Source organism: Geotrypetes seraphini, chromosome 7, assembly GCF_902459505.1.
Source record: "Geotrypetes seraphini chromosome 7, aGeoSer1.1, whole genome shotgun sequence".
Lineage (NCBI taxonomy): Eukaryota > Metazoa > Chordata > Amphibia > Gymnophiona > Dermophiidae > Geotrypetes > Geotrypetes seraphini.
Window position 1 is genome coordinate 12,314,135 of NC_047090.1, and position 24,170 is coordinate 12,338,304.

The window sequence follows — 24,170 nt, forward strand, 5'->3', positions numbered from 1 at the left end:
ATATAAGATGGAGCGTACATTTGCAACACAAAAAGGATATATTGATAAGTTTAAGAAGATTTGGGGACCACTGACAGATTTTTGCAATGACTGATATAATTTTTCCCATAATAAGATACTTGATAAAGGGGAGGGGTGGGTAGGTTTATTCTCTCTATCACAAAATATAAATAAATTATCATAATATTTGTTATATTGTATGCAACTATCAAAATAAGGGGAGGGAAAGGGATTATAATTGAATAATAGTTGATATAATTATTAAATATTATATGATGTCTAAAATTATAGTAAGGACTATATAATGATATGTTGTATTTACAGTAAATTATGGAAATATCAAGTGTATACTTAATGCAATTGTATGAATTTTTATGATACACTTGTTGTTATATGAAAAATGAATAATAAAAAAAATGAAAAGGATCTTTCACGATATTCTGTAAAAGAAGGTTGAATTGCTAGGCATTTGGTGGTGGGAAGGAACTCAAGTTGAGTGGATTAATAACAGAGGATTCTGCTGCTCCCCTACATTTCCCATTACATCAAAAAACAGATTAGAACATGGTCTCTGCAAGATTAATTAGATTCCCTTTCTTCTCAGAGACTAGATAGAAAAGGTGAATTTTGTTGTTTATTTACTCAAAATGAAATTTGCAGATCAGCATTATGTATGGGTTATCTTGTACTTTAGATATGACCATTTCATTCCTAGAGGTGTCTTAGCATTTAGTACAGGTTAACAAATAGCACAGCTTACTAAAAGGAGTCCTAAGTCTGTACCTGAGGCAACAGAGGGTCAAGTGACTTGCCAAGGTCAGAAGAAACTGCAGTTGGCTTTGAACTGGGCTCCCCCGGTCCTCAGCCTGCTGCGTTCAACCATTCGAGTACTCCCACTCATTTTTCAATGTCTGATATGATTGTTATCTTCTGTAATATTCTCCATACCTGACAGAGATGGTTTAAAGATGTCTGACGTCTCAAGATCTGGGAAAATCTTCTGGATACTGGATGCCAAAAAAAAGGAGAAGGAAAACATCATTTTCCATACAAAATTCTGCTGAGAAACTGATGCATTCAATATCTTCCAGTTTTCAGGAGCTCCACTTACTGCCCTGCCATAGATCCATTTGTAGACAGCTGTAGAATTATACTCTGAATTGCAAAACGTTAAACTGAACTTTACAGTAACAGATCTGATGTTTTGATTCATGCAGCTTAACGATCCTACATGTCGATTGGCAAGACAAAGATAAGACCAAAGCAATAAGAGAGACAACTAAACAGCAACGGCAACTTAGATGATTTGCCCACCTGCAAAGAATAAATAATAATGATAACAGTTTATATACTGCAGTACCGTTAAGTTCTTTTTTTTTTTTTTTTCTCTCTCTCCTAAATTCGCTCTTTTACTTATCCTACTTTTTCAATCTTTGCCTACCTTTTTTTCCTCTATTCCACCCTTTTCCTTATCTTTTTTCTTCTTCAACTGATTCGTTTCAACTTATTTAGCCAACCGCTTTAATTAAAGCGATCCTACCCAATATGCTTTTCCCTACCCTCTCTATTTCCCTCTCTTCTCCAGAATATGTAACTTCCCCCCCCCCCCCTTCCCCTCATATCCTCACTCTCATGTTAGTCAAATTATGTCTTTAATGTTCACCCACCACATTTAATATTTTAAATTTTATCTTTTTTTTTCCTTTGTATAAATTGTATTGTGAACCGGCCAGATACTTGGTGATGGTCGGTATATTAAAAAGTTAATAAACTTGATAAACTTGAAACTTCTATGCGGTTTACAAAAGATTAGTGAAGTACAAGTTGAGTTGACGTACAAGTTGAGTTAACTTAAGGGATGTGGGAACAATAGGGAGAAAGGGCAGGAACACCGTTAGAGAGGGGAAAGAGAGAAGTGGGTCAGCTGTCTAGGTATTTCAGGAATGGCATACCAAAGGAGGGAAAAGAGATCCAGTAGGCCAAAACAGACACCACTCAGGGTTTTGTAGACCTTAATCATGTCTCTTTTCTAAACTGAAGAGCCCTAACCCCTTGAGCTTTTCCGCATATGAGAGGAGTTCCATCCCCTTTATCATTTTGGTTTCTAATTCCATTATATCTTTTTTAGATACAGCAACCAAAATTGAATGGAATAGTCAAGGTGAGGTTGCACCATGGAGCAATGCAGAGGCATTATACTTTTCTTAGTATTATTTACCATCCCATTCCTAATAATTCCTACCACCCTGTTTGCTTTTTTGGCCACTGCTGCATATTGTGTGCATAGTTTCAGTGTATTGTCTACGATGACACCTAGATCTTTTTCTTGGGAGCTGGTCTCTAAGGTGGGCCCTAGCATCTGGTTTATGATTTGGATTATTCTTTCCAATAGTCATCTTTTTACATTTATCCATATTAAATTTCATCTGCCATATCAATGCCCAGTCTTCCAATTTCCTAAGGTCGTCCTGCAATTTCTCACAGTCCACATGTGTTTTAACAACTTTAAAAAGTTTAGCATCTTCCGCAAATTGGATCACCTCATTTGTCGTTCCAAATTCCAGTTAGTTAGGTGCCATCAACTCGTGTTCGAGTCCTAGCGACTTGATGAATTACAGATCTAAAATGAGATCGGTTTTGCGCCAGTCTGGTAACGTGTGCAAGAAATGTTTTGGGCTTTTTTTGAGGGTGTGTAATAACCGCATGAACATGAACTTAAATGCAGTCTGCGATAAATGATTTTGGCACAAGTTAATACCTGGACCGAAATCATTTGTGCACTTGGCACTCAATAACATGCCCACAAACCTAGTGTTAAGAGCATGTTAACACTGATGGCAGTTTTGAACATTAGTTCCCAGGTTTGGGAGCTGTGAGAGGGAAAGGGATAAAGTATTTCTAGGAACTGGTAGTGGGGAAGGGGGTATAGGAGAGAGAGAACTCTTAGGAGCTAAAGGGAAGGGATTCCCTTCATGAGATGGTGAGAGGGAATCCTTTGAAGCCAGGTAATGAATACCTAGGACAGGGATGGGATGGAAAATCCCCAACAATTGATGAGTTTGGGGGAGAGTCTTGTTAGCCCGTAGGATCAAAAACAATACAGTATAGCTTATCTGCTAAACAATTTATTGAATCGAGCTTATGATGACTGGTGTCCACTTCACTGGATGCATGACATGAAGGAGCTGGTGAATTAGGAGTGGGGTTGAGACAGAGTTTCTGAGAGCTGGGGGATTTACAAGCTGTCTCGATATCTACTGTTAAAGATTCTACAGTGATACACTCTAAAATTGAATCTATGGAGAATATGAATAGAGTAAAAAATTTCCGCTTAGTCAATTTTCCAGTAACTCATTTATTGTCACCTGAAATTTTATTAAGGAAGTTTTTTTAAAGAAGTACTGGGAATGGCTAATGCGGAGAAATTTCCAATAAATAATTATTATTATATTCCTCCTAAAAAAATTGAATCTGCCCAGGAGGTGGACCACCTGGCCACACCAGAGGTAAATTTGACCAAATTTTTGGAAGATACACAGGATGTGATCCAGAGTCGGTCCACCCTGGTGATAACATGCATGAGCGAGATGGATAAGATGTTATTAATGAAACTTTACTTTAAAAACAGGTTAATGAAATTTTGTGGGGATTTAGTCAGGATTTTTCCGGATGTCTCTAGAACCACTCAATTGAGAAGGAAAGAATTTCTGAAATTGAAGGATAGAGTTTTGGCCCTAGAGGCATCCTTTTACCTGAAATTTCCTTGCAAATGTTTGGTTAAGTTACAAGATATTGAGTATGCCTTTTGGGATCCTATACAATTACAACAATTTTTAGTTGCGAGAGAACAGAAATGAGTTTGTTTCATCTAGCTGAGAATATGAGGAGAATTAATTTAAAATAATATCCCACTTAGTAAGGAATGATTCAAGGTTCTTTGTGCGAACCGAGAATTATTGTCCTTTAATTTTCTTGAGTATTATTTGATTAGAAATAGTAATATGTTCTCCCCATTAATGTGGGCTTAAAAGGAATTATGTATGTATGATTGATTATGTATTGTTTTGTGTGATTTTTCCTTTTTTCCTTTCAAATTATTGGATATTGTAATGTATTCAAAAATTATAAATAAATAAAAAATAAAAAAAACAACAACAAAAAAAAAACAGGGACATGAAGAGTTCCCAAGAACTGATGAGTTAAAGAGCAAAGTGAAAGATCAGCAGAAAATGGGGAATTATAGCCTCACACTGGAAAAACAAAAAACTGCTTGATTTATAAGGTTAGTGGCAGAATGCATCAATAACAAGACAAGAGACCTCAGGAACCACACCAGTCCATTTCAAATCTTTCAAAACAGTCCGACTCGGCTCATTTTAATCATAGGTTAAAAAAAAAAAAATTCCTCCATGTGGCTATGTTGTATTTTAAAGCCCATTCTAGACTGTTGATTGCAATTCCTGGGGCATAACGACGAACCGCTGACCTACTTGAACTCGTAACTATGACCTAACTGTATTAATAACTGTATTGATCTACTTGTTCCAGCCACTACTACTATTATTTATCATACACAGCACTGCACATTTAACATTCAATAGATGGTCCCTGCTCAGAAGAGCTTACAATCTAATTTGGACAGACAGGACATCTCAGGATTGGGGAGTTTCTAGCAGGAGGAATGATATGACAGGTAAAGGTATCTGACGGTGAGTGGGAGTTAAAAAGTTGAAAGCAGCTTCAAAAAAGTGGGCTTTTCGCTTGGATTTAAAGACTGCTAAATACTCTTGAATGTCTGTGTCAAACTGTCCATTGTAACTTCCTGGGTAACTGACCCAACTTCTTGTTATGCAATCCGACCTTGAACTGAAGAGGTAAAGGTGGAATAGAAAACCTGATTAACATAACATATTCTATTTGTAATCCACCCTGAATTATTGTTAGTTAAGTGGAAAATGAGTACTTCCAATTAATCAAATTAGATTAATACCTACACTCAAACTTGATATTTCGTAGGTTTTCAGGCAAGTCATGCAGAGCAAGTTCCAACCAGTCGTCCAATTGTTTGGCAAACTTTCGAATCACCTGCGTCAGGCTGTAGAGAAAAAGCAAAAGTGTCAGGATGGTGACCACTCCACTTCTACCTCCTAAACAATGTCCAATGAGTCATTAAACCCTAGAGTAGGGGGTAGGCAATTCTGGTCCTCGAGAGCCAGAGCCAGGTCAGGTTTTCAGGATCTCCACAATGAATATGTACGAGATGGATTTGCATGCACTGCCTCCTTGAGATGCAAATCTATCTCATGCATATTTATTGTGGATATCCTGAAAACCTGAGCTGGCTCCGGCTCTTGAGGACCAGAATTGCCTACCCCTACCCTAGAGGCATGCAATCCTGGTGTAATTCAACATATGGAGTAACCTCAAGGCAACCAAGGACCTCTGGTGAGGCAACAATTTACTTAAAATGGACACGTGCTTGAGACTACCAAAGACTTTCCTTTTACTTAGAGGTAGACAGTTGCAATTCTTTACAAAAGAATGGATCCATTTCATTTTATGGAGACAATAAAGATCTGTGTTTTGATGGATCCCTTACGATCCCTTCAATGACTATACTTCCAAACTGAACTTACATCTGAAGGAGCTAAACCCAGCTGTACTCTCTCTAAACCTCGGACTCGGTACCCAGCAAACTGTAACCAAAATCTCTGAATTGGAACCTGGCTGGGACTCCGAGGGACAATCTATAAATATGAAATGCATCCATTGTCATAGGTAACAGCACAGAGGTTCTCACCTGTCTGGTAATGCCTGTAGGACAGTGGGCATTAAAACTCCCGAAATAGCTTTGTAAAGTATGGAGTCACAAACCCCGACGATGTGAACTACAGTGGAAGAGCCCAGGACAGGGAGCATGTGAGAAGGCATTCCCTGCCAGAAATGCAGAAGAAAACTCTGTACCTGTAACAGCAGACAGCTTCATCAACACAGACTGATGACACACATTTACATAATTCACATGGATGTCCTCTTTCAGAAATACTGAATAGAGAATGACACGGTGACAAAATTCATCACCGTTCCCGTCCCCGCGGATAACCACGGGAAATAATCCCATGTCATTTTTTAGTGTCTATTTCAACCTCAGTCCTTCTACATCAGCATTCTTCAAAGCAAAGCTTGCGGGTCAGTGGTTGTGGCCGTTCATACTCTAATTCTTATGTGAGCCAAGGATAATGAAGCCATTGTGACATCACTGATGTGATTGGCTCTTAGGCACTGGTGAAATGAGGCATTATGACATCACAATATCTGCTCTGGATACCAGAGACTGTCGTTCTGTAGTGTCTATTTCAACCTCAGTCCTTCTACGCCGGCATTCTTCAAAGCAAAGCTTGCGGGTCAGTGGTTGTGACCATTCATACTCTGATTCTTATGGGAGCCAAGTATAGGATAATGAAGCCATTGTGACATCACTGATGAGGTTGGCTCTTAGGCATTGGTGGAATGAGGCATTATGACATCACAATCTCAGCTCTGGAATGTTGCTGCTCAATCTCAGCATTCTTCAATGCAAGGCTTGAGAGTCAGTGGCTGAGCCCAGTCATACTCTGATTCTTCCCTCTCTCCTTAAAGAATGACATGAAGATGGTTTCCCGCGGTTATCCGCGGGGACGGGAACGGTGATGAATTTTGTCACCGTGTCATTCTCTAATTTACTGAACAAAAAGATGACACCCAATCATCTATGTACGCTGTCAAGAAAAGCTGTAAAACGTTGAGCTCCAGAAATTCTTTCATTCTTAATGTCTCTCAAAAATATAGAAATAATACTTTTAAGCAAGGAGTTCAAGTAATAAATCAATACTTTTCGTGTCATTTTAGAATAGAATTAAAGAAACAAACCAAGAACATTCACTGCTTTTGATTTAGGGCTCCTTTTACTAAGCTGCTCCAGCGGTTTTAGCGCGCACTAGACGCTAATGCCTCCATAGAGCTGGCATTAGTTTTTTCCGTGTGGCGCGCACTAAAAACGCTACCACAGCTTGGTAAAAGGAGCCCTTAATGTCTGCGAAAAGCTCTTCATTGAAATCTAAAGATTTTTCCTGGGTCACAGAGGTTTGTGAAGCAGAGAATGAGCAGTGCACAGAGATTTTTCCAGGATTCTAGACGAGCACTCCACGGCAGATTCATTATCACATAAGAGATTGGAGAAACTGGGTCTCTTTTCCCTGGAGAAGAGGAGACTTAGAGGGGATATGATAGAGACTTACAAGATCATGAAGGGACAGATTCTTCAAACTTTCGAAAAATAAAAGAACAAGAGGACACTTGGAAAAGTTGAAAGGGGACAGATTCAAAACAAATGCTAGGAAGTTCTTCTTTACCCAACAAGTGGTGGACACCTGGAATGCGCTTCCAGAGGGCCTAATAGGGCAGGGTACAGTACAGGGGTTTAAGAAAGGATTGGACAATTTCCTGCTGGAAAAGGGGATAGAGGGGTATAAATAGAGGATTACTGCACAGGTCCTGGACCTGTTGGGCCGCCGCGTGAGCGGACTGCTGGGCACGATGGACCTCAGGTCTGACCCAGCGGAGGCATTGCTTATGTTCTTATGTTATCTGATCAGTTTCATAATGAAAATGATTTAACAAAGAGGTTTGGATCCGATTGTTGCCTTGTTCAAAGCATCAGCCTCGAAAGCCTAAGAGAACAAGATTTGGATCGTTTTCTATTCAGATTAATTTGCAGAGCTTATACATCGATCATCTATGAGCAGATTTTCACTTTTTCATATCTTCTGCATGGTCTCTCAGTCCTGGATGATTTTTTATACCAATTTAAACAAGGATATTTGCAGAAGATCAAGGTGAAATTCTGTAAATGGCATCTAAAAAGATAAGCATCCATCTCTTGTCAATCACACTTAGGCACCTATTGCAGAATCACACTTAACTTCAAACTTAGGTGCCTGTAACATAGGCCTGGCTTTTAAAGGTCTAAGGGCTGATCCATGAGTGGGCTGATTCAGAATCACGCCCCCAGCCGATTGCACAGATCGCTCTCCAGCATGCGCAGACCATCTTTTTTGCCTGTAGAAGGCCTGCGCATGCGCTGGCCTTCCATGCCCAGCAGAGCTGGAAACTTTTTTTTAAAAAACTTTTTAATACTTCGCGAGCTCCTGTGCCTTTAACCTGCGGGTTAAAACCACAGGCTCGCACTGCGGGAAAGGGCAGGAGAGTCGGAGCAAAAGCAGGGCGGCAAGAGGAGGCGAGTCGGGGCAGAGAGCAGGGTGGCGAGAGGAGAGTCGGGGCAGGAGAATCCAAGCAGAGAGCAGGAGATGCAGTCGGAAAGCATGTGAGCGACTGGTCTCCAGCAGTCACTTCTTTTGTTGATCGGCCAGCCCAGTCAGTGTTCCAGATTTGTTTAGTGAATCGCTGCCTGCCTACATTTGCATGCCATTCCCCCTCATTTGCATGCGTAGATCAAATCGGAGGTTGCTCGGCACCAAGGTTAGTGAATCAGGTCAGGAAACAATTGGGTCGCAAAGTGGTTGGGACACAAACAGTGTCCTTAGTGAATCTAAGTCCTAAGTCCTTTAGAGCACAGTTCTTCAACCGCCGGTCCGCGGACCGGTGCTGGTCTACAGAAAATTCCTGCCAGTCTGCGCAGGACCGGCGAGATCAACTTCTTCAATTTCCTGCCAGTCCGCGCAGGACCAGCAAGATCGAGGAGCTGTCCTTCGCGCAGGGCCAGAGAGATAATAGGGAGCCTCACACTGTGCTTTCTCCCCTCCCAGCGGCTCTCCTTACAAACACAGTGATTGAAGAAGGAAGCCTTGCAGCTTTTGCTGAGTCGGGCCGCCTCTGATGATGCAACTTCTGCTTTCCTTAGAGGTGGTGCGACCCAACAAAGGACCCGAAGCTGCCTTACTGAATCGCAGCGCTGGCAAGTAAGGAGAGTTGCTGGGAGGGGAGAAAGCTGCTGGGCATGGTGAAAAAAAAAGGGACAGCTGCTACTGGACCTGGATAGGGAGAAGGAGAGATGCTGCTGGGAGGGGGGGAGGGAAAGGAGTCTGGGAAGCTGCTGGGTAAGGGGGAAAAAGGGACAGCTGCTACTGGACCTAGAGAGGGAGAAGGAGAGATACTGCTGGGAGGGGAGGAGGGAAAGGAAAGGGAAGAGAGTTACTGCTGGACAGGGGGAGAAGGGAAGGGAGAAGAAAAAAGGAAGAAAACAGCTGGCAGGGAGATTAGAGGAAGGGAAGGGGAGAGACAGGAATGAGATGGGAAGGGGGGTCAGCAGAGAAATTGAGAGGGACAAAGATGCTAGATCTGGTGTAGGAGAGATAAAAATGAAGAGAGCAGTGAAGCTGGAGTGAATCATGTAAAAAGGAGAGAGGGGCATAGGCTGGATGGAAAGGGGAGAGGGGCATAGAAAGAAGACAAATACCATATGGAAGGGGGAGAGGGGCAGATGCTGGATTGAAGAGACAGAGAGGGCAGACGCTGGAAGGAAGAGAGTGAAAAGAAGATGAAAGCAGAAACCAGAGACAACAAAAGGTAGAAACAAATAATTTTATTTCTATTTTGTGATCAGAATATATCAGATTTGAAATATATATATGCTAGAGACATAACTGGGGACTGCAGTATTCTGTTAGCATGATATTTCTATGAACTTGGCTTGTTCAGTTTTCTTGATAGTAGAGGGGATATATGTGAAGGGGAGGGGAGACAGGGGTTTTGTTGGTCCGTGCTCTGTATATTTGTATTTATAAAATCACAATTGTTCAGAATATTGTTTCTTTTTATACTTTAATAAAATACGTTCAATATAAAATCATAATTGCGGCTTATGCAGATGGGATCAGATGGTTTGCGGGGACCGAGCTCACGGAGATGGAGCGTAAACGGGGTTTTTAAATTTTAGTCCTAGTAGTTTGCCGGTCCACAAAATAATTCTTTTATTTCTGCCGGTCCACGGGTGTAAAAAGGTTGAAGAACACTGCTTTAGAGAATCACACCTAGTGATGCCTTTGGGCTAGATTCACTAAGCCCACTGATCAAGTCCCGACCACTTAGCGACCCCTTTGTGACCCGATTTTCCTCCGACCCGATTCACTATCCTCTGTCCCGATCATCCTCTGATCCGCGCATGCAAATGAGGGGGAACAGCATTCAAATGTAGGCAGGCAGTGATACACTAAAAAAAAAATGAGGGACACCGACTGGGTTGAGCAATCAAAAATAAGCGATTGATGAGGTCCTTTCTGATTGCCCTGCCTTCTGCCCTGCTTCTCTGCCCCAATCTCCTGCCCTTCCCCATAGTGCAAGCCTATGGTTTTAACCCGTGACTGCACTTTTCAAGGCTTTATTGTTTCTTCCCCTGAAGAGCCAAACATTGGTGAAACAAGGTCACTTGTTGGGAAGATTGGAGAAGACGTGACAGCGTTGGAGCTTAAGTCGTCTTTTGTCAGCTAAGTCCTTGAATGTGCCTCCGGGTGGCTTTGCCCTTTTCTATACCTGAGCTGTTCTGTGAGAGAGTTTTTTTGCCAGTGAAAGTATCAAAAGCAGTTTTGATTTGCTCATATTTAGTTCTACACTGCTACATTAGTCTAAGGCTTTTTCTCCCTCTTTTTGGGTGCATGCTGGGTTTGAAGAGGGGGGTACCTCGGTGCCATGATCACGCAACATTTTGAATCATTATAAAAAAGTAAATCATGACCGGAGAACTGGATCGAGGACATATGCTAGATGTAATTTACTTAAATTTCAGCAAAGCCTTTGATGCGGTTCCTCATAGGAGGCTCTTGAACAAATTTGAAGACCTGAAGTTAGGACCCAAAGTGGTGAACTGGATTAGAAACTGGCTATTGGACAGACGCCAGAGGGTAGTGGTTAATGGAAGTTGCTCGGTGGAAGGAAAGGTGAGTAGTGGAGTCCCTCAGGGTTTGGTGCTGGGGCCGATCCTGTTCAACATGTTTGTGAGTGACATTGCTGAAGGGTTGGAAGGAAAAGTTTGCCTTTTTGCAGATGATACCAAGATTTGTAACAGAGTAGACACCGAGGAGGGAGTGGAAAATATGAAAAAGGATCTGCAAATGTTAGAGGAATGGTCTAATATCTGGCAACTAAAATTCAATGCAGAGTAATGCATTTGGGGATTAATAATCGGAAGGAACCATATATGCTGGGAGGTGAGAGGCTGATATGCATGGATGGGGAGAGGGACCTTGGGGTGATAGTGTCTGAAGATCTAAAGGTGAAAAAACAGTGTGACAAGGTGGTGGCTGCTGCCAGAAGGATGCTGGGCTGTATAAAGAGAGGCGTAGCCAATAGAAAGAAGAAGGTGTTGATGCCCCTGTACAGGTCGTTGGTGAGGCCCCACTTTGAGTATTGTGTTCAGTTTTGGAGACCGTATCCGGCGAAGGACATAAGAAGACTTGAAGTGGTCCAGAGGAGGGCAACAAAAATGATAGGAGGAGATATGAAATGATAGGAAAAGACATATGAGGAGAGACTGGAAGCCCTGAATATGCATATCCTAAAGGGAAGGAGGGACAGGGGAGATATGATTCAGATGTTCAAATACTTGAAAGGTATTAACGTAGAACAAAATCTTTTCCAGAGAAAGGAAAATGGTAAAAGTAGAGGACATAATTTGAGGTTGAGGGGTGGTAGATTCAAGAACAATGTAAGGAAATTCTTCTTTACAGAGAGAGTGGTGGATGCCTGGAATGTTCTCCCAAGAGAGGTGGTGGAGAGGAAAACGGTGACAGAGTTCAAAGAAGCATGGGATGACTTGCACGTTATGTGTCTGTATATGGCCTTTTGGTTGAGGATGGGCTGGAAATGGCTTCAATGGCTGGGAGGGTGTAGATGGGTTGGAGTGAGCTTTGAGAGAGACTTCAGCAGTTGAAACCCAAGCACAGTACCGGGTAGAGCTTTGGATTCTTGCCCAGAAATAGCTAAGAAGAAAAAATTAAAAAAAAAAATTAAATTGAATCAGGTTGGGCAGACTGGATGGACCATTCAGGTCTTTATCTGCCATCATCAACTATGTTACTATGACTTACCTCATCAAAATTGGCTCTTATGACAGTATCGAGTATCCTCTGGCAGTGAGTTCGGTACATCATGATAAAGGTGGAAACCTGGAAAATAGTTGAAAAAGCAGATATGAAGTACAATTTTGTAACTGGGTGTTTAGTTTTGGTAAGCCACATACCTTGTGCCTGCTTTATTACAAGTGCAGCAATCTACCTTTATAAAACTGTCTCCGGAAAAATCCTGCAGTTACACCAAGGCTTCAAATGTGTCCCTTCATGATCCTCAGGAACACGCATGTATAAAGACCATTCTTGAGAGGGCTTGGGGAAATCCACTGCTTGTTCAAAGGATAAGCAGCATAAAATCTGTTTTACTACGTGGGATCTAGCTAGGTATTTGGGACCTGGGCTGGCCACTGTTAGAAACAGGATACTGGGCTTGATGGACCTTCGGTCTGTCCCAGTATGACAACTCTTATGTTCTTATGTGAGCCAAGTATAGGACAATGAAGCCATTGTGACATCACTGATGAGGTTGGCTCTTAGGCATTGGTGGAATGAGGCATTATGACATCACAATCTCAGCTCTGGAATGTTGCTACTCTTTGGGTTTCCGCCAGGTACTTGGAACCTGGGTTGGCCACTGTTGGAACCAGAATGCTGGGTTTAATGGACCTTCGGTCTGTCCCAGTATGGCAATTCGTATGCTCTTATATGACATTAGGCATCGTGCTTGGGTAACATGTATTTTTATGTGTGTTTAGGCAGTTTTCTAAGTGGCTATTTGAATGTAGAAAATTATCCCCATGGAGTAGATTACCAGTACATGTCTACCTTCACAAAAGCCTCTTTTATAACTCATACCGGCTGATAGTCAAACTTGCAGTGGTCAGCAAAAATACCACTGGTTGAGGTCAAAGAGCTCATCAACAGTAGCCAGTGATGATAACTTTCCCCCTAAGTGCCAGCGGCAACCGAGCTCTGCTCAGGGACTAATTGATACTAACTGACTGTACAACAGTCATTGCAGCCGTTCAGTGGTGCTGCTGGGTTAAATGCCTTTGAATATTTTTCAAGGTTGCTTTTAACTCATAACCCATAACCCATTACACATTTGTTTGTTCAAATTACTTGGGCGTCTTTAGTTACCTTTTAATGTATTAAAAATTATAATGTTTTTGTTGGGGCCTTATTGATGTGGAATTTGATTCACCAGGTCCATTTACTGGAATTGGATTTTATCATTAGTCCGTGATCCAGAATTAATTCTCAAGCCATTGCTATGGATAGATCCTTATTCAGTTAGTTTTAAATGGTCTTTACCATTATATTTTAACATTTAAATTTGATAGTAGCTTGTCAGCTGAAAAGATGTGTGAGCAATCGGGGAAGATATCAGAATAAAGAACTAGAATAAAGGGGATGGGACTTGATATACTGTTTTTTTCTGTGTGGTTTACATGGGGCAATGAAGTATTGAGGGACTTGGCCAGAGTCTCAAAGAGCTGCAGTGGGAATCAAACTCAGAAACTCAGGATGCCGAGGCAGCTGCTCTTAACAACTCTAATTCATTACTAAAAGTTGTAGATGAAATTGCAGCTATAAAAAATGTTATATTTAGATCAGTGGTCTCAAACTCGTGGCCCGGGGGCCACATGCGGCCCGCCAGGTCCTATTTTGAGGCCCTCGGTATGTTTATCATAATCACAAAAGTAAAATAAAACCGTTTCTTGATTATATGTCTCTTTAGCTATAAATGACAATATTATTATTAAGACTTAGCCAAAAGGACAGATTTATAAACTATAAAGAGTTTTACCTCATGCAAAATTGTCATTTCTTTAATAAGATATTAACTATTTTTTTCTGAGGCCCTCCAAGTACCTACAAATCCAAAATGTGGCCCTGCAAAGGGTTTGAGTTGGAGACCACTGATTTAGATCTAAGAATGCCTACTGGTGCCTAAGGGTAAAATAGGCGTGGTTGGTGGCAGAAGTACCCTTAGGCACCGGTTGGCACTTTCGTAGTCGTGATTCCCATCACATATAGGTGCCAGAAATGTAGGCCTTGCAAACCCTGGCTTACATTTCCAGCACCTATCTGTGACATCGCCGTGATTCTATAAAGGGCACCATCCACGGGATTGACATGCGATCAGCACCACTTTTGTGGGCGGCTGTCAATCACGGCACTGCTTATAGAATCCAAGCCATGGAGTCTATACTGTGTAACATAACATAACATAACTTTATTCTTCTATACCACCAAAATTAAACAATTTCTAGGCGGTTTACACAGTGGAAGACTGGACAATCGGCAAAATACAAGTAATTGAAATACCACAATTTCCTAATAAATTCAATGTAAAATTTTGATTCACAGTTTAGGAAATAAAATGCTGACTTAATTCCTTTTCAAAATGCACCTTAAGACAACATAACTCCACCAATATAGTTACCAGCGGAGGAGAGAATTTTGCTTACGTAGAGCAATCAAAGATGAATCAGCTTATTACTTGAAATGTGTGCTAAAGATCTATGTTCCAAAGTGGTCCCTGAGATCTACAGAGGGTTGAGACGCTGGGGATCTAGGTTTGATTCCCACAGCAGCTCACTTTACCACGGCTTAGTAAAAGGGAAGGTAAGTTATCTACCTGGAGCAATGGAGGGTTGAGGTTTCGACTGCATCCCAGGGCGCTAAATGCTCCGACACTCATAGGAATTCTGGAGTGTTGGAGCATTTAGCATTCCGGGCCGCAGTTAAACGGCTTTGATTGTACCCATATGAAGGCAGTATATCAAGTCCACGGCCCTCGTTTGCATATTCCAGCTTTAGGAAAAGAACATTACAAGGAAACCCGCAGATTCTCATTATAAAACAAAAGAATTTTAGAGGTTCATCAGGAGACACTTGTTTGCTAAAGCTTATGGTTCTAGTATAAATTAAAGATGATATAACAAGTATGAGCAGAAGAAAAAGGATAAGATTAGGAATTTGCAATGTTTTGGATAAAATTACATTGAAGCATTATGTAATTAGTACAGAGCTGATTGAAATGATGTTATATTTGATATAAATGGCTCTTTTGTTTTAGAATTTTTATTGTCATTTTTAGGTTTGTGTTTTTAGTTTTTATGTATGTAATTCTGTACCCAGTTTAGTTATAAGTAAATAAACCTAAATCTAAAACGTGGATCCCTGTGGCACTAACCAGACAGTGCCACAGTGCTCAGGTGAGTCATTCAGTGGCCCTCCTGGCTTACGGACCACTAAATATCCCCTCCTGGTCCACTCAGCATGATTTAACTGGGTATTGCCTCTCCATTTTCCACTAAATGAACAAATATTTAAATGTACTGATAAAATTCAAACTTTATGCAAACCAACTAACTTGAAAGTAATGCCCTGTACATCTGTGTTAATACAGTTATAAATGAAAAACTTGACTTAAGCCACTAATGCATTATCACACCCCTGAGAATCGTACATAGATTCACCCTTTTGCCCTGTGTGTCTGTCATAACTAGACTGTAAGCTCTATCGGGCAGGGACTGTCTCTTGTGTGTTAAATGTATAGTACTATAGAAATAATAAATTGTTGTAAATGGAAGGCAATTAAATGTCTGGAGAGGGCTTGATGTATATCCTTGACATCATTATCGATATAAAGTGCTCCCCTTCCTCTTTTTCAGCCATCTATCTGGGTCTGATTATACCCAATACAACAATGGGATTGGGATTTGTATACCGCCTTTTTGCAGTTTTACAAGCAGGCATTTTCCCTATCTGTCCCGGTGTACCTGGGGCAGTGGAGGGTCCAGTTGAATTATATCTGTGTAACAGCAACAATGTCGAAGGCTTCTTCCAGCATTATAGCTTGCAGATCTGAAATCTTATTGCCAAGACTGCGAGCAATTGTACTTCTTGCTTTCCAGCTGTTTTGGCTTCCTTGACAATCATCTTGCTTTTCCTGAGGAAGATGTCCCAGACTCTTGCATTTTCACTTCCTAGTTTACTTAAAATCCTTTTCCGGTAGGTCCTGGTCAAAAGTTTGGCCCACCACGTTTTTCATTTGCATAACACATATTCAAGACAGGTGCATAACACAGAACTTTTTTTGCAGACTGTCAAACTTTGCAGTGATAGAGAATTGAGGTTGCTCATTTTCTGGAGAACTCTGGTATTACTGGTATCTTCTGGGTTCACACAGCTTTCATCCATTCTAACAGTTGTCCTTCAGATTGTATATTGCCACCTTCTGTTTAGTCATTGTCCATACTTTTTCGGTAATGTTCAAATCAGGGCGATTTCCTGGCCAGGGTTCCAATAGCCAGCCATGTCGTCAAGTTCCATGGCAAGGTGCACCATCCTGTTGAAAATGGATATTGTGAATGTGCATGAAATTTGGAAGTTTTGCTCTCAGTTCATTCAGTTAAACAGTTCCATTGATTCTTGCATTCTTAAGCATGATCCATAAACCTTCTTGACCAGCCCCCAAGATTGTACCCCAAACCATGACTTTAGTGCTTGCTGCACTGTGGGTTTCTCTCTCTGGGTTGAAGGTCTCCTCCATGTCATAAAAAAGCTCTAGAACTGAGTGAAGATACTTTAATCTTAAAACATAACACACTCCCATTGCTCAGCCGTCCACTGCTTAGTATTTGTGGCAGAAAATGAGTCACATTAATATTCTTGGCAGACACTTCGGCTTTCAAGCTGGCTCAAAGTCCGGCACTGAACATTGTCCCATCACTGGGTTTCTTCATTTAAGTACCTGGAAGTCTTGATTTGGTAACATTTGATGCCCATGGGAATTTTGTGCTCTTTATATGACTACAGAGTCCATTTTCAAATCCACTGCTTAGGGGCCCAGGGCGTGCTCAAGATTGAAACTATTCAGTTTGATATTTTGCCTGACCTTGCTCTGACTCCGAATGGCTCTTCTTCTGTTATTTAATGATTTGTTGTAAGGTTTATTTAGTTTAGTTTTGATTTGGTTTGGTACATTGTGATGCATGAAGACATGTAATACATGTTTTTAAATTAAATTAACATGAAATTCTTATTTTGTATGCAGAACTCATATTTAAAACTGAAGCGTGAATAAAACAAGATATTCCAATTTCAGTGACTTTGCCGCTGGGATACTAAGGGGTGTAGTTTTCAACGAGGGCTACCATTACGACGGATTATTTTACCACTTAGTAAAATAACACATCTTAATAGCTGATAACGTCACTCCTTAATTAAATAAACAAGAAATAAAAAAAACACTGCTGTATGTAATAAAAGTGATTATGGAGCACAAAGAAATTTAATGGAACATGTGCCTGACGTGAGCATGTTTTGCCTGAAGAGCCCAAACCAGAGTATTTAAAGACAAAGCATCTGCCTCTCCCTGGTACAAAATTTTGGCAGCAGTAGCCCTGCAGGAATTGGTTAAAGAGTATTGAAGCAGGGCTACTGCTGCCAGATTTCTGTACCAGGGAGAGGCAGATGCTTTGTCTTTAAATACTCTGGTTTTGACTCTGAAGCAGCTTTCGGGTGAAACGTAGCCACGTCAGGCATGTTACACTACATTTTTTTTTTGCTCCTTATACTCGTTTGTTCTGCTCATCGTAGATCATCTGCCACTGTAATAAAAATGAGCCACGTATAGGGCAATCGAGCCTTTGTGACATCACTGACGAGGTCGGCTCTTATTGGTGGAATGAGGCTTTATGACATCACAATCTCAGCTCTGGTTCCCAGAGGCACAAACTCTTCGCACTAAGGGGGGAAGTGATCAGCGTGAGATACCGTTATGACTAACTGGCGCTTTTTTAGCACAAGTCCAATTTGATGTAATGAGACCTAGTTACTAATAACTGGGGTTAACAGTACAATAATATTTCTTAACGGAAGTGCACATTGATAACTCCCCCCACCCCTGAGACCCTTATCTGGACTTTATGCATGCGCATATTGGCATTATATAACACATACACATGTGAAACTCAATGTCTGAAAGCCAGCATTTATGTGCGTAAAGCCTATGAAGATTGCAAGGGGGCTTGGGCAAAACTGACATCCACCTTTCGTGTAGAATGTCCAGGTAGATCAGAATATATCACCATCTGGACTTACAGCTGTTTCTTTGCTTGCAAAGGTTCTTGCATCATTCTTAAATAGGAGAGATTCGCCTTTCTCTCCCATTGTGTATGTCCCCATTCTGATTGGAATAATTGTGAGTGCAGCTTCTGGATTGCCTTATCCACATTTACATATGCAGGCCTTCGATAGCTGAGACACAAGTATATTCTGACATGCTGTAGCAACAATTAAACAGGTATATTGCCAAGTTTCCTCCACTGATGGATGTTCTCTGCCACCCATAGCTGCTACCGAAATTACTCATGGTGGAATTCTGTGCGAAAAATTTGAAAATTCTGCAAAGTTTACTTAAAGAGTTCCCCCATCATAAGGCCTGAAATCCCTTCCAGCCTTTTCCTTTTAGACTCCAGCATCCTCCGTTCCCTCTCTCATTCCAACTGCACTTCTGTTTCCCTCTAAACCCCAACATGATCCATAATTGTGTCTGCCCCTAAAGTCTTCTCCTTCATGCAATACCCCAGTCTCTCGTTCTTTCTCCTCCCCTCCCCCATCCCCCATGGCAAGCTTCAGCATGCTGCTGCCACCCCCATGGCATAGTCACCTCTTTCCTCTGCTCCCAATCCCCCTTCATGGTACAGTCACCCCTCTACAATGCCCGAAGTCCCCACCCTTGCCCCAGTACATGATTCACCTCTGTTATGTTAGGTGCCGATGACAGATCTAGTCTAGTAAGGACTTCCAGCATCATCTCCATGGTTGTTTTCGACATGTCCAGCCATCTGATTGCAGGTTTCCCTCTTTGCCTGGGTTCTTCACCCCTTTACTCTACCCCAATCCCCCACTGCACACTCACCTTTTTCTGGCCCTTTCTCATTTTCAGCCGCGGTGGTGGCTCTGCTTATTCTCTCTTCTTATCCCCACTGAGCTTCCATGGCAAGGAGGAAGTGACCTGCTGCACAGTAGGGTCATTTCCTCCTTCTGTGCTGACTATTTATGTGAACCAGTTCCCATGGTGACCTCCATCTTTGATTCCAAATTGACATTTAGCTCTCAGATTTGTTAAGTAGTTAGGTGCTCATTTTTAAAATTATACATGATTTGGCCTATCCGTTCACTTCTTTTCCCCTCTGCAATTCTTTGATCATTCAGCAAACCGACTACTGTAACTCTTTATATGCTGGTCTATGGCAGAAAGAACTATGTAGATACAATTGGTCCACAATACTGATACTGACTGATTAATAACGCACACAAATTTGACCATATTACCACCCTCCTAAAACAAGCACATTGGCTCCCTCTACCACGTCATGTCACCTAAAAGATACTCACATTGATCTTCCAAAATCCTGACCTCAGGCGAACCAGTACACCTTACTCGATATCTCATTGCCTACTGTCTGCCAGAGCCCTGAGATCTGCCAACCAAAATCAACTGGTTATCTCATCGTATCATATGACAGTACACGAACACATTCGGCAATCTACTTGTGGCCCACAACTCTGCCATTCTCTTCCCCTTTCCCAGAGATTACTGCCCACTTTAGATTGGTTCTAATTTGAACCAATGTGGATATCTATGTTTCTATGTAAAGATGTTATTTTTTTGCAGGCTTCTTCGCATGACCTGATCCCCCTTCTTCTTCTACTCCCTCCTGACTGGGGAGATGGTCTACGAACCACAGCTGCCCTCCGGTGTTTCCGTCCCTCTCTTTCCTATTGACCCTCCACCCTCACTTTCTTGTTAATATCCTGCCCTCACAACCCCTTTTCCTTACATTGTTAACCACTTAGGAGCTTTTTACCATAACGTGCGATATCAGGACACTAATAAGCTTGGAAACCATGGGATCACGATTCACATAAGCAGTCGGGCCTAAGTCAGCGGTTCACTTCTTCCTGTTCTTGCCACACAAGCTTAGCGCTGGAGGGGGGGAAAAAAGTGAGCAGGGCCTTCGGGAGTAAGGAATTGTGCATTCTTGGATGTTCCCACAACACATAGCTGCCACAGACATGTGCACTCCTGCATATAATTTAGAAAACACCCTCTTCTAAAATATGACTAGAATGCTGTCTAAAATAAGCCTTACTATCGGTTAGCAATATGAAAGGGCATAACATAGCGCCTGTCTAACCCACTTTGAAAATGAAAAGAATGGTCCTGCGGATTTAGTGTAATGTTGAATTGTAGGACAGGTTTCAACTCTGTTTCTCCTCAGTGCTATCAGATTTCTGCTCATTTATACCAATTAATTGTAAAACAAGTGATTCGGTATCATTTTTGCAGCCAGTGATTGATCACAAGATTTTCCCGTGCTATGTCTTGTCAGCTCTACGGAGCAGAGACTGTCTCTCATCTCTATGTATAAAACAGTGCTAATGCCTCATAATCATCCTTTATCACCTAAAATATCAGCTTGCTTCCTCCTTTCCCCAGAGAAGAGTGTTCTCTAAGCCAGTGGTTCCCAACCCTGTCCTGGAGGAACACCAGGCCAATTGGGTTTTCAGGCTAGCCCTAATGAATATGCATGAAGCAAATTTGCATGCCTACCACTTCCATCATATGCAAATCTCTCTCATGCATATTCATTAGGGCTAGCCTGAAAACCCGATTGGCCTGGTGTTCCTCCAGGACAGGGTTGGGAACCACTGCTCTAAGCAACACTCTCCACCCCTGCTTCAGAAGAAATGTGCAGTAAGTAGCACTCACCTTCTCCTCGGGCAGACTTGCTGCTAGGTTCAGGTCTCTGACATTTGGGAATTCTGGCAGCAGGGTCCCTAGCTTGGATCGTGGCGAGTAAGCCACCGTCTGCTTGGTGACTTCCTTCTTTCCTGTTTCACTGATCCAGGTGGCTCCTTTCTTAGAATACATTACATCATAGTACTGGGAGTTTTCCTTTACTGCAATTCCGTAGTAATGGTACCTATAGAGGGAGGTGCATTAAGCGGCTGATGACACTGGGCGTTAACTGATGATGTTGATTTTATGTCCTAAAAAACGGAACTAGCAAAGGTGAGGCAAAACAGACTGGAAGTCATTTTCAAGTTCTCCTCCACTATAGATACAAGGAGTGATGCTATAACTGGCCACCTCCATTCAGCACAGGGAGCATAGATTTTATAATGAAACAATAGTGTCAAGTATAGTATAGTTAGTTTATTTGATATACCACTTTTCTTAACAATTGTTGTCAAATCAAGGCGGCTGACAAAGTTAAAAGCAATGGGTTCAAAATAATAATAATTTTTAAAAAAATCACACTGGCCCCCTGAAACGTAGGCATGCCCACCTAGGCCAGATCGCTGACAGGTGTAAGGGGGCGTGGCTAAGTGCGGCAAATAATGTTCCGCCCATGCTCTTTCTGGGCTCTGTCCCCTTCCAATTGCTTCCTTAGCCCCTTAAGCACAGTGATAGAGTTACCCTTACAGAAGGCTCAAGCCATCCATTCCCTACTACGAGGGTGCTTGGGGGTGTGATATTAGCATGTGTGTGGCGATTATATGTAGTTGTACATGTCTGTCTTTAAAATATACAATATGAATTCGTTTTTGTGCTCCTTTATGTACATTTCAAAGGGACAAACTGACTTTGGTAATTGTCTTGTCCTGCCTTACACAATACACACCACTTACTTTGATTGGCCTCTCGTCCCAAGTCTTCGTGTTGTCAACTGTGGAAATTGTTGCCTAATTATCTGTTTTAAAAAAAAAAAACAGCATCACCTATAAAACCAAAATGGTGCAAGCACTTTTTCTTGACATTTTATCTTCTCTCACATTAGATCCAAACCCAGACCCTAAATCTTATGACAGCTGAAAGACAGGTCGCTCAGTTCAAGCCTCAGAACCAATAGTTACTTACCTGTAACGCACTTTTCCCTACACAGTATTGTAAATCAGACGCAGAAGTGGATCGTGTTATCCAGTGGTACCCACATGGTCCAGCTGTGTTAGAGCTCAGAAAATCAAGAAAATGAATCTGTTCAGTGTAATGCGAGTGGGAAGGTAGGAAGAGGTCTGTGTGTCTGATTTATCCTGCTGCCTCATTACAGGTAAGCAACTGTTCCTTTTCTGTTGACAAGTGGGTTGAATGTGTCGGATCCTTTGGGCTTGAGCTTGACCAAATGCACAGACACCTCTAGACTCCTCTAGACATACTCCCTAATTCTACCAACTTAGACAGACAATTTTGTGACTAGCATGCACAAGTTATAGGAACTAAAAGTAGAAAAAAGATACCAGAAAGTTCAAGAAAAGGATAAAGGCCATCCTCTTCACAGACTACTTTAGCCAATACAACAACATAGAGGAGACAGTTGACTAGTCCCCCCCCTGCCCAATCAGGAACACGATAGGATAAACACAATAGGGATATAAACAGACAAAGCTCGGAAGCCCAGATAATATTAAAAATTGATACGGATACATGTAAATAGATTATATTTAGTTGACATGGCCAACCTCCTTAGGAGGTGTATAAATATTGTGTGCTAAACCGGAACGCAGGTAGGGCTAGTCTCAGTTAGGGCACTGGTCTTTGACCTAGGGGCCGCCATGTAAGTGGACTGGTGGGCATGATGGACCGCTGGTTTGTCCCAGCAGCGGCAATTCTTATGTTACCTAGGGCTCCTTTTACTAAGGTGTGTTAGTATTTTTCATTTAGCGTGAGGTTAGCGGGCACTAAAAACGCCAGTGCACCTTAGTATAAGGAGCCCCTAGTATTATATGTGTATAGACGTAGAATGATTGATTTGGTATAAACATAAGCACGTTCTTTATCTTTCGATTTCTAAGCAAAACATAAAAAGGTTGCAGATCATTCAAAATACTGTGGTACGGTTGATTTTTGGATTGAAATGAACTGATCACATATCGCAGTCTTATTACAGATTACACTGGCTGACAATGGAAGCTAGAGTCATTTTTAAGTTCGGTTGTATATGTTTTAAAGCTTTGAATGGACTTTTACCCAGTTATCTTTTTGACCATTTTAAACAAAAAACATTTACGCAAAGTACGATTCTTTGACTTTCCATCAGTAAAGGGATGTCTTTATAGACAAGTCATTGGTAAAATGTTAGCGTACCCGTTGGCTATGGAGCTCATAATTGAAAGAGAAAAACGTCCAAAAACCGGCCTAAGTCGGCACTTTGACGAACATTATCAAAATATGTCCAAGTGCCATTAATAAAAACGGGTTTTGGATGTATTTATAAACAACCTAGGCCTTCATAGTGCCGCCGAACGACTTGAGCTAAATGGGGCATGTCAGGAGGAGTGTCGAGGGTGGGAGTTGGGCGGGACGTGGGCCGGCTTAGACTTAGTCGTACTGCATGTATAACCACAGCACAGGAACGACGGAACTTGGATGTTGTGACTTAGACCATTTAAAACATGGTCTAAGTAACAAGAACACACCTAAAGTCACCAGATAAGCACTGCAAACATGTAATACAGACACCCACACATTACCCCAGTGATCACCGCCCCCCTCCCCCCACAACCCCATAAAACTATTAATCACACCTTTAAAATTCAGCCTCCAGACCATCATCACCTGGCAGGCTGACATAGGAAAGCCTAGTCGTCCAGCACAGAGGCGGCTTAAATTGTCTTGGGGGTGGGTTAGGGACTCATAGAAAGGAGGACCCATGCCCATAAGCCCCTGTAATCACTGCATTGATACTGAAACATGTGCCCTCCCCTATACACCCCCAAAACCCTTTTGTACTGGCATATAAGTGGCTCCTGCAGCCATAAGGGCTATTGGGGTGGTAGATAAGTGGATCTAGGGGATTCTGGAGATGGTTTGGGGGGCTCACCATGACCTATAAGTGAGCTGTATTGAGATGATGACATGGCACCCTTTTTGTGAAGTTCACAGCAGTGCCCTGTAAGATACCCCACTATTTAGGTGCCATGTCTGGTTGTTCAGTCCATCATTTTGCAGACCCCTCCCATGTCCAACAGGGCTTGTTCTAGGCGTTTTTGATTGGACAAAAAATTGGACAAAAATGTGGTATA

The 24,170-nt window shown here is 41.8% G+C and overlaps 1 protein-coding gene across 1 annotated transcript in view; it reads right to left on the minus strand.

The window, feature by feature from the left end:
* The window catches only part of RFX4 (regulatory factor X4), a 177,776-nt gene that overhangs the window by 62,809 nt on the left and 90,797 nt on the right, over positions 1-24,170 (minus strand). Inside the window, 6 exon segments of the mRNA XM_033952801.1 lie at positions 949-1,007; positions 4,995-5,095; positions 5,801-5,964; positions 12,081-12,158; positions 20,857-21,070; positions 21,780-21,841. Coding sequence (XP_033808692.1) covers positions 949-1,007; positions 4,995-5,095; positions 5,801-5,964; positions 12,081-12,158; positions 20,857-21,070; positions 21,780-21,841 — 678 coding nt within the window.